The sequence below is a fragment of the Electrophorus electricus genome, chromosome 18 (genome assembly GCF_013358815.1).
Source record: "Electrophorus electricus isolate fEleEle1 chromosome 18, fEleEle1.pri, whole genome shotgun sequence".
Taxonomy (NCBI): Eukaryota; Metazoa; Chordata; class Actinopteri; order Gymnotiformes; family Gymnotidae; genus Electrophorus; species Electrophorus electricus.
This window is the reverse complement of record NC_049552.1, coordinates 16,054,916-16,064,915: the sequence shown is the minus strand read 5'-3', so window position 1 is coordinate 16,064,915 and position 10,000 is coordinate 16,054,916. Positions and strand designations below refer to the sequence as shown.

At 53.9% G+C, this 10,000-nt stretch overlaps 1 protein-coding gene across 1 annotated transcript in view; it reads right to left on the bottom strand.

Annotated features, from left to right (window-relative positions):
* Nucleotides 1–10,000, bottom strand: part of ptch2 (patched 2) — a 27,914-nt gene that overhangs the window by 619 nt on the left and 17,295 nt on the right. Inside the window, 10 exon segments of the mRNA XM_027030262.2 lie at nt 1–1,391; nt 1,655–2,153; nt 2,253–2,321; nt 2,323–2,644; nt 6,421–6,563; nt 6,667–6,804; nt 7,737–8,017; nt 8,271–8,451; nt 8,546–8,688; nt 9,527–10,000. The exon segment at nt 1–1,391 is cut by the window's left edge and continues 619 nt beyond it; the exon segment at nt 9,527–10,000 is cut by the window's right edge and continues 257 nt beyond it. Coding sequence (XP_026886063.2) covers nt 1,357–1,391; nt 1,655–2,153; nt 2,253–2,321; nt 2,323–2,644; nt 6,421–6,563; nt 6,667–6,804; nt 7,737–8,017; nt 8,271–8,451; nt 8,546–8,688; nt 9,527–10,000 — 2,285 coding nt within the window. The 3' untranslated portion in view covers nt 1–1,356.

Below are 10,000 nucleotides of genomic sequence, written 5' to 3'. Positions count from 1 at the left end.
GTGTTCTTGTCGTGTCAGTAGCTAGAGTTACTAGTTCTGTCACCACAAAAAGAAAAGAAAAGAAAAGAAAATCGAAGCTGCCAATCAAATCTAATCTGGTTCTCTGGATTTAATCTGGTAGTGTTGTTGTGACCAGTACCGAAAAGTTGAGCTCTGTCCAAGAGACACGCATGACAGGGATGAAATACTGGCTTGGATGAGACCTAGGACAGTCAGCTGGACTCACTGGAGCAGTGGGAGGTCCAGACCTAATCCAGCATTACACAGTACTTCAGCAATCATGCCTACAGCAGCCAACACCAGACACAGGAGGGGAACATCACCCTCCCTTTGCACATAAATAAAAGACCCTTTATGAAATACATTTAGGTAACCCGCCAGTTTCTAACATTGACGTCTCCAATGGCTGTCGAGGGAGACCTGTCCTCAGTATAACGCTGAAAGCCTCAGAAGGACAGAGTCCACATCCCTCCATGACTGGAGATGTAAAGGTCCAGAGACCCGAACGCACACGGCTGTCTGCAGTCCTGAGAAGCCCCAGGAGATGGCGGGAACGCACGTTTATGGACGAGCCCTCGTAGGAGAGGACGCCACGTGTCCATCACGCGGGTAGGACAGCAGAGAGCGGGCCACCGAACACCATGGTTACCATGGTAACGCATGGTTACCGAAGGTATGCAAAAAATAAGAGTGGAAGCAAAAATAAGAGAAACAGTGAAGGACTTTAAAGAATCAGCTTTGTGCAGAGATGCAAATACGACGATGGGAGGGTCTGTTGGCTTGTGCAGGTTACAGCGACAACAGAGCCAATAAGAGGGGAGGGGCTACGGTGCATGAGGACACGCCCACTGAAAGGTATAGCTTATGTTGAGGAGGGGGTACTGCATATTCTCAAGGCTAATCATCTCAAATAGGATGTCCTGTAGCAGCAAAAAAAAAAAAGAAAATGAACACTGACCTTTGCATTTTTAATAAACTAATAACATTTCAGTTCTCTGAATTTGACATATAACACATTTCTTAGTCTATACAAAGGAGGAAACAATATCTCAAATCCTCTTATACCTCTGACTTTTATATAAGAGAATACAAGTTATACAGTACTCTTAAATAGCTTTCCCTCTCTTTTAGTATTAAAATATATATAGATTTATAAATGTAAATATAATATTAAAACAAGACCTTTTTTTAATATATTTTAAATAAATCCTCGTCTGTGAGGTCTACGTTCAGTTCAGAAAGGCAGGACTGAGGCTGGGGACATCTTAAGGCAGGCAGAGGTTCCAGACAGGGATGTGGAAGTGTGTGTGTGTGTGTGTGTGTGTGTGTGTGTGTGTGTGTGTGTGTGAGGGGTGTCTAGCAATCTTTGGCTGCTTGGATCCGTGTATCACCTGCAACATGCAAAAAAAGAAAAAAGACAGAACAGCGTGAGAATCATTGGCACGGTCGGTTCATCCCCAGCATGGAGGCCTAACGGGCCTGTAAACAGAACTTGGAAGGCGCTTTCTGTGTCGGTGCTAAACCTTACAGACTTCATTAACTTTACAAACTCCTTTAAATGGCGTGTGGGGTGGCAGTCCCAAACCAGGCCACTAGGAAGTTTGGTTAAGGACGAGCTCAGATGTGAAGGTAGGGGAAAGATGGAGGTTCTTACCTCGAGCCTGGGTAGCTTGATGCTGGTTCTTCACTGGAGATTCCAGATCTTGAAGTTCCAGAGAATCTCTGCGGGAGGGCCGAGCAGCCCGTGTGGAAGTCTGGGAAGTCCTTATAGAGTCCTCGAAAGAGTCTGATTCGCTGTCCTCGAATCCCTCGTGCATGTACGCCTGGTACGACCCCGGCAGACTGGGGTGCACAGCCACAGTCACTGAGGCCGTAGCTGTCACCATGGTGACCGCGTCGCCAGAGCCCTGCAGTGCTTTAGTCCTGTTCGGCTGCGGCCCTCTGGCCTGCTGAGGCCTGGAGCCACAGTGAGTAGTCCTCCCTGGACAGGGGGTCCTGTCGCTGGGCAAATGTTGCGTCCTGAGTCCCCGCTGCTCCAGCTTTCTGTCCCACCGCGTGATCCGCGAGCAAACAGAGTTCACGGCGTCCTGAGACGCCTTGACGGGACCCGCAAGTCCCACTGCGGCTGGGCCTTCGCCGAAAGTTTTCACCACCTGCAAAAGATGGAGCCGTCAGCGAGTGATGGCAGTCAAAAGCCAATCACGCCGTGCCGCCAGTTCCTTAGCTCTGCCCGTTTCGCTCAAGAGACCTACCGTGAGTGTGGGGGCGCCGGGAACGGGGCTGGACTGCATCAGGACGAGCGAGGTCGACGGTTGGGCGGGGGGACGCCGTGTAAACGTTCCTGTCGCCATGCTTGTAGTCCTCCTCGCTGATCCCAGACGTGGTGGTGGTCTCAGAGTAGTACTCAGAGTCCGAGGTCTCGGCGAAGGCTTGCCTCCGAGCTCTGGGTGTGGCGCCGCTGTAGTAGCCATGGTGGGTCATGGGCGGGGGCACAGGCTCAGGCGAAGGGCTGGGTAGCCAGGTGCTGGCGTCGCCAGGGGCAACCTCGGCCGGAGGGCCAGCGAGGGACAGCAGAACCGGCAACAGGACAAGGCCATTTAGGACTCCTAGCAGCGTCAGGATAGTGAGGACCGCAAAGAAGTACCTACGGAAGACACAAACGGGACCGAGGTTTTACTGACGATCCAGACCCGGATCGTGCGGGACTCTGTTCCTCATCCCTGGCTCCACTCCCGCGCCTCCTCTGCGGAGGACGTCCTAGACGCCATCGCTCCCTCCAAGACCCTGATTCATCATTGCTGCATTTTCACTTCCAGAACAAATGTGTTTACATTAATGAGCAGAAACACTCACCCTGTCTCTCTCGCACACACAATCCGTCGTCTCCCTCTCACACACACACACACACACACAACACACACACCCCACACACACACACACACACACACACACCCTCCTCTCTCTCTCACGTTCTTTCTTCCCCGTCTATGGCCCCTAAGCTGCCACTGCTGCTAATGTAATTTTCTCTTCAACAACTTCCTAACCATCTCATTGAGATCCAGTTTCAGTCTGGCTGTGGCACTCGCTCGTGCGTTTACGTTCACCAGGCTAAGGCTCCTCCCACTTACTCGTGCGTTTACGTTCACTAGGTTAACGCTCCTAGCACTCACTCGTGCGTTTACGTTCACCAGGTTAATGCTCCTCCCACTCACTCGTGCGTTTACGTTCACCAGGTTAATGCTCCTCCCACTCACTCGTTCGTTTACGTTCACCAGGTTAACGCTCCTCACACTCACTTGTGCGTTTACGTTCACCAGGCTAAGGCTCCTCCCACTCACTCGTTCGTTTACGTTCACCAGGTTAACGCTCCTCCCACTCACTTGTGCGTTTGCGTTCACCAGGCTAAGGCTCCTCCCACTCACTCGTTCGTTTACGTTCACCAGGTTAACGCTCCTCCCACTCACTTGTGCGTTTACGTTCACCAGGCTAAGGCTCCTCCCTCTTCCCTCACCATAATCGCGCCACATTTTTGCCCAGTCCTGACCTACGCCCCTTCTGTACAGAGCCAGTCGAACCAACCCAGGATCCGCTCAGTCAGGAGTTACAGGCACCCCGGAGCCCTGCGGGGGGGCCCTGCACTCTCTGATATGTCCTTTCTTACAGCTCCACCACCTTCTGCAGCGCGGCCGGGTGGAGGAGAGGCGCCGTAATGAACTGCAGACGTCTGGGGGCGTCTGCGTCTCTGAGATTCAGCTCACGCCACCAAGGGAGGGCTAGCCCCTCACCACAAGAAAGAGCACATGAGAAAATTAGAGAGTGCTCCAGTTAAACACTCTCTCTCACACACACACACAAAGGCAATTTAGCCTTTTGGAGGTTAGAAAAAGAGGAACAGAATCTGGAAAAACAAGGATGTGGATTCTGGTGAATCTGGAATGTTCTCTTTAACAATCCACTCTCTCTCACACACACACACACACACACACACACACACACACACACACACACACACACACCAGTTAACCTCTGGCAGATCTGCTGGAAGCACTCCAATCTTACAGTGAGAAGTACCACCCATTGGTCTCCTCCAATCAGCACGTACGTCTGTCATGACATCACATCATCGAGCAAATATTACAAAATCACAGGTCTGTTGGCCATTGCCTCCCTGCCCCTCCATTTTGGATCTGTATACATCTGGTTTCTATCATGAGCTCTACGTTTGTTTGTTTGTTTGTTTCCAGTGCATCTCTGGTTTGAAGCAACTGTAATGACCTCGTTTGAGTCATGATGTGCGGTCAAGGTTTAAGGTGACCACACTGAAGGTGGCCATGGAGGAACGCACACTACCACGGGGGTGAAGAACCAGGAGAACTAAACCACAGAACTAAACCTCCCCTGCCCCGACCCTGCGTCTGCCTCATTAACGAAGGCAAGGCAGACCGCTCGAGTGTGAACAACTATCTAACGTCTGTGCGGATGCCCTCGGACGGGCAGACAAATCTCTCTCGCCAAAACCAGAGGCATTTCAGAGCAAACGGCAGATGCGTGACGCAACCGATATTTTCATGAAGTTTATAATGTTCCATGAAAACATGTGGGCTGTTTGGCCGTTTTTGGTGTGGCTTTTTTAAGCCAACCGCCTCTGTGTCCATAGGAGTGGACCTTTTGTTCGGTCGAGAGCCCCGACACTCGCAGTCCTGTACACATGGGGAAAAAAGACTGGAAAAAGGGGCACCTGTTTGTTTTAGTAAGTCAACATACAGAACGTAGAGCATGATTTATTTAAGGGGTTAAAGAGAGAGAGAGCGCGAGAAGCTACCCCTGGGCCCCACTAGAGACAGACCTCCAGAGTAGTCCTAGTGTTAGGAATTCTGTTGTTTATATAAACTGTAATCTTTTCCATTCCGAGTGAGGGGTTGGGGGTGTGTGTGTAGGCTGGGGGGGCTCCTTCTGAGTTGGGCCACTGAGCTCTGGTGTTTATTCAGTGCCCTACCACCAGGAGATGTTTACAGCACTGTACTTATGCTACTCCACAGCAAGAAGGTCTGCTCCCTCCCTCTCTCTCTCTCTCTTTCTCCCTCTCTCTCTCTCTCTCTCTCTTTCTCTCTCTCTCTCTAAACAGGACCTCCCAGTGTGAATGCCCCAATGCTGGCACACAGCACCCACCAAATGGTTCCCTCCAGTGCTCCCACCTCCTTCCCAAACACCCAGATCGCACTGTCCATCCACCCCCTCCCCACCCCATTTAAACAGCTTTGTGTCAATCTTTGAGGGGAGAAACGTGGAAAAAAGCTAGAAAAGCCCTCTCCTTTCACCATGACTTGATTCAGACTCTTGGAGAAGCCCTGAAGGCTCGCTGTGCCAAAAAGCCACCCTGCGCGTATTTATTTAGTTTTTTTAATGTTCTTCTTCTCTGTTTTGCTGCTTTCTCTAACTAAGCCATTTTCAAGTGCTGGTCTGTGTGCAGCAGTTCTCAAGGCTGCGGTCAGGATTGGTCTGAAAAACACGGCTGTTTGCTGCCAGGCTTGTTTTCAAAGACAGACATTTAAGTGACTCCGAGGAGGAAACAGGCCAAAGGCAAGAGTCTGCACGCAGGCCAAGCTCACGCAGGCCCGGCTCACGTACGTCCGGCTCACGCGGGCCAAGCTCACGTAGGCCCGGCTCACGTACGTCCGGCTCACGCAAGCCCGGCTCACGTACGTCCGGCTCACGCAGGCCAAGCTCACGTACGTCCGGCTCACGTACGTCCGGCTCACGCAGGCCAAGCTCACGTACGTCCGGCTCACGCAGGCCCGGCTCACGAACGTCCGGCTCACGCAGGCCAAGCTCACGTAGGCCCGGCTCACGTACGTCCGGCTCACGCAGGCCCGGCTCACGTACGTCCAGCTCACGCGGGCCAAACTCACGTATGCTCAGTCCACGTTTGCCCAGCTCACATGTGCCCAGTTCACGTGTGCTCAGCTCAACTCATGAATGGGAGATGTTGTGCCTGAACCCATGAAGCTGGAGATGTGGCTTCAACCTGGCACAGTAGCTCTCAACTGGTTAATGGGAAATTTGACATTGTTCCCAAGAACGTGTGTGTGTGTGGGTGTGTGTGTGTGTGTGTGTGTGTATCACTTTCTAGTGGGTATTTACGTGTTTATGAGCAGCTGTTTCACACTCTTGATTTTCCTAGTTTCCCTAGTCGCTGTGTTGGTGGTCTGTTGGAGTGACAAGCCCAGGTGAGGAGCTGCACCCTACATCCCTCTGGTCTCCACCCTCAACACACACCCCAGCAACTGTCTCCAACGCAAGCGCCTGACCAACACCCCCACCATACGCCAAAGCCAGCCGGAGGGGCAGCACGTAATCGAGGGCCGAATCCCTCGGCAACACCAGCAGACGTATCCTGGCAGGCAGAAGAAGACTACTCACCTCATGATGAAGTCAAACTCCGAGCCAGCCAGCATCAGCACGCCCAGGAAGGTGGAGATGGCACCGTCCATCACAGGCGCAAACATCTGCTCCAGCGCCAGGGCCGAGCGCGTGTTCCTGTCTCCGATGGCGGTCAGGAAGCCCTGGTGGTGTGAGGGGGCAGTAAACACCGTGCACTCCATTGTGTGAGACTTCAACCCAAACTCTGGGGCTGAATTCTGACTGTTAGCGATGTCCGTGTCTTACCAGGGCCACGTGCACGGTGAACTCCACCCCGATGCCGACGGAGGCGATCAGAATGACAACAGGGATGGCGCTCAGTTTAATACCCATCAGCCCCATGATGCCAAAGAGCTCCACCGTCATCATGGCCAAGATAAAGACCTGGAGGGTACAGCGGGCACGAGAAGCCCATTAGCAGGTAACGTGCTGAATGTATGCGGACACAGAGACACAGCCCCGGCACACTCAACTCCGCCCCCCAAAACAAACCCCACCCCTAACACATCTTACTCCCTCTCCTTGTACAGAAAGCAGAGAGACTGAATGAGAGAGAGAGAGAAAGAAAGAGAGCGCGAGATCGAGACGGAGTGAGACACACAGACGAGAATCCAGAGGATCCAGAATCCAGAATCCTTCTCACACTCCTGACACCACTTCCCCCTGTTTGATGACAACATCCTCTCCTGGCTTTCTGATTGGATGAAGGAGACTTGTTCAAACTCCAGAACCTGGGAAGTTTTGGTGTCAGCAGGGAGACTAAGGTGACACTCAACAGGACAGAAGCAGGAAGGCCTCAGTCCCAATGCCAGGATTGTCTGCAGCTCTGAACGCTCCCGCCACGATGGTGACGCAGGGATCTGGTCTCCCAGTTCTGTCCCCCCAGTCTGTAGCACTGGGGTTCTCGGCAGGCGAGGTGAAATGTTTCCCAGCCATTAAACAGACACCGACATACACACACCCCTCCCCCCCAGCACTGATGGATGGGTTTAGCAGGCCAAGGTCACGACTGGGCAGATCTGTCGTGTCCCCAAATTTCTGCACAAAGGCAGTTTGAGGTAAAAGGTCTTCAGGAGATTCTCTCCTCCTTTGCATTAAAAAAAACCTCGCAGTTTCCATTAGAATGACAAAAGGTGAGGGAGTGAAAGAGAGAGAGTGTGTGTGTGTGTGTGTGTCACCCTTTAGACAACCCACCCCATGCGCTCCCCTGAGAGGGAGCGTCTATGGCAGGTTTATTGAGCTGTGCTGAGGAGGATCAGGAGGGAGTGAAAGACAGAGGGAGGGAGAGAGGGAGTGAGCGAGCGACACGGACTTACGATGATACCAGCTGTCCAGGGGTTGAGCAGGAGCAGGGCACACACCAGGAAGGTGCACGCCAGCCCCACGCTGACGGCCAGCAGGAACCAGTGCCTCAGCCTGACGTACTGCTCCCAGTAGAGGAACGGGTATCCGTTGGGGTAGCTGTGCACGCCCTCGCGCGCAAACTCCTCACAGATGGAGCGCACACTCTCAATGGCCTCCACGAAGTCCGACGCCTGCCGCAGGCCGTTCAGGTAGAAGGGGAACTGGGCGAACTCCAGAGGCTCGGCGGCCGGAACTGCGGGCGAGAGGATGAGGGGTTAGCATGCCACGCGCCTGCACGTGAGACACGTGCAGCACGTCACGCACCTGCACGTGAGACGTGCATAGCGGACCACGCACCTGCATGAGATGCGCGTAGCGCATCACGCACCTGCATGTGAGATGCGTGTAGCACACCACACACCTGCACGTGAGACGCGTGTAGCAGGCCACGCGCCTGCATGTGAGAGGCATAGCACTGAAGTGCCCGGGCGGCGGCAGACACTCACTGCGCAGGTTCTCGCCGGTGGTGTCGTACTTGTCGTGGATCCACTCGGGTGGGTGTGGGTACAGGTTGGCCTGCGACGCCGCGTAGCCCAGCGGGTCGTTGCTGACCCACACGGTCAGGTAGATGTAGAAGACCTCCGCGGAGATCAGACCGTCCTCGCTTACCAGACGCCGGGACGTCAGCTAATAGTGACAGAGAGGGATGAAACACCAGCGTGCATATGGGATAGTGGGACACAGAGTGAACACACACACACACACACACACACACACACACCTGGCTGTAGTTTAAGGGCTCTTTCTTAGAGCCAGTTTGAATGAGAAGCTTGTAGGCTAGCGCTCCATCCTCTGTGCCATTACGGTAACTGTCCCTGGTGATCCTGCCAGATTCCCAGTCAGCATCGAACGCCGCCTGGAGGCCTGTTGGAGAGGAACGCCGGATTAGACGGATATATGAACCTCCGAGGTCTTCTAGGTCAGCTCCGAAGTGTGACCCAGCCTCACAGCAGAAAATGCTGAAAAGCACAACTAAGGCTATAACGGGCTTGGTGGGAGATGCCAAGCCCCCCCCCACACACACACACACACCCCCCAGCCCCTCCGAGCCTGTCTGTCCATCTCTGTGTGTGCTGCTGAATGAAGACATATGAACCAGCTCTCAGCAGCCTTTCGCGTTCTCTGAATTACAAAGTCTGGAAAAAGCTGAAAAAGTTTCCAGCAGCGTTCTGTAATTACAGAGACCTCCTCACCAGAAAGGCAACTGGGAGCAGGGAGGAACACAGGGCCGACCGGAGCGACAGAAAGCGTCTTTCAACTGCCTCCAGTCTCTTATTTTCTCACGTGCTCTTTCTTTCCCGAGATCCCAGCTGAGCCCTCTGTGGGCTGAGGCCAGGTGGAGAGGTCATATGCAGGCACAGATAACCTTTGACCCTCCCTTCCTTAAGGCCAAGTGGGAGGAGCTGGCAAGTGACAGACAGGCCTGACCTCTGGCTGAACTCCTCCCTTCACCTGTGGCCGCTCGGTGCTTTGGAGTCCTGTGACCTGGCGTGACCCCAGCTGTTTGCCACTCTCCTTACGCGTAATCCCCCCCACCAATGTTCACGCAAATGGCTTTTTACATTTATTATAATTATTATTATTAGAAGTGTAATTCACAAGCACCATGTCAAAACATCAAAACATCAGAGTAACAGATCTCTCGGTGAAACATGCACCGATGTCTCGCGTCTGTCCCGCATCTGTCCCGCGCGATGCTTACCTCTGAGCCAGTCCTGGAAGTAATGCAGCCACATGCGGGGTAATTCCCCACCACTGCCCCGCACCACGTGCTTGACGGTGCTGAAGGCGCCATGTAGCTGCGCCAGCTGCCTCTGGGATCGGGTGTAGTCGAAGCCGCCCGTGGTGACCAGGTAGATGTTGTAGAAGGAGAAGTAGCGGAACTGCGCCGAGATGAAGTCATACTCCCGCGTGTCGCGGGGCACGATGTCTGTCAGGTAGAGTCCATCCCGCACCATGGTGGTCCCGTACAGGCTGAGCCCCAGCAGGGCCACGAAGGTCACCAGCACTGCGGCCTTTGCCTGGGGCTTCAGTAGTAGCGGGGCGTAGCGCTCCCGCGCAAAGCGGGACAGGTTCCAACGCAGGAACGGCAGGGGGGTGCATTCGGAGCCGCGGGGCCGCGCCTCCTCACCCTGGGCCAGCAGGTCACGGGTGGAGCCGGCCGGCGTGAAGAGCC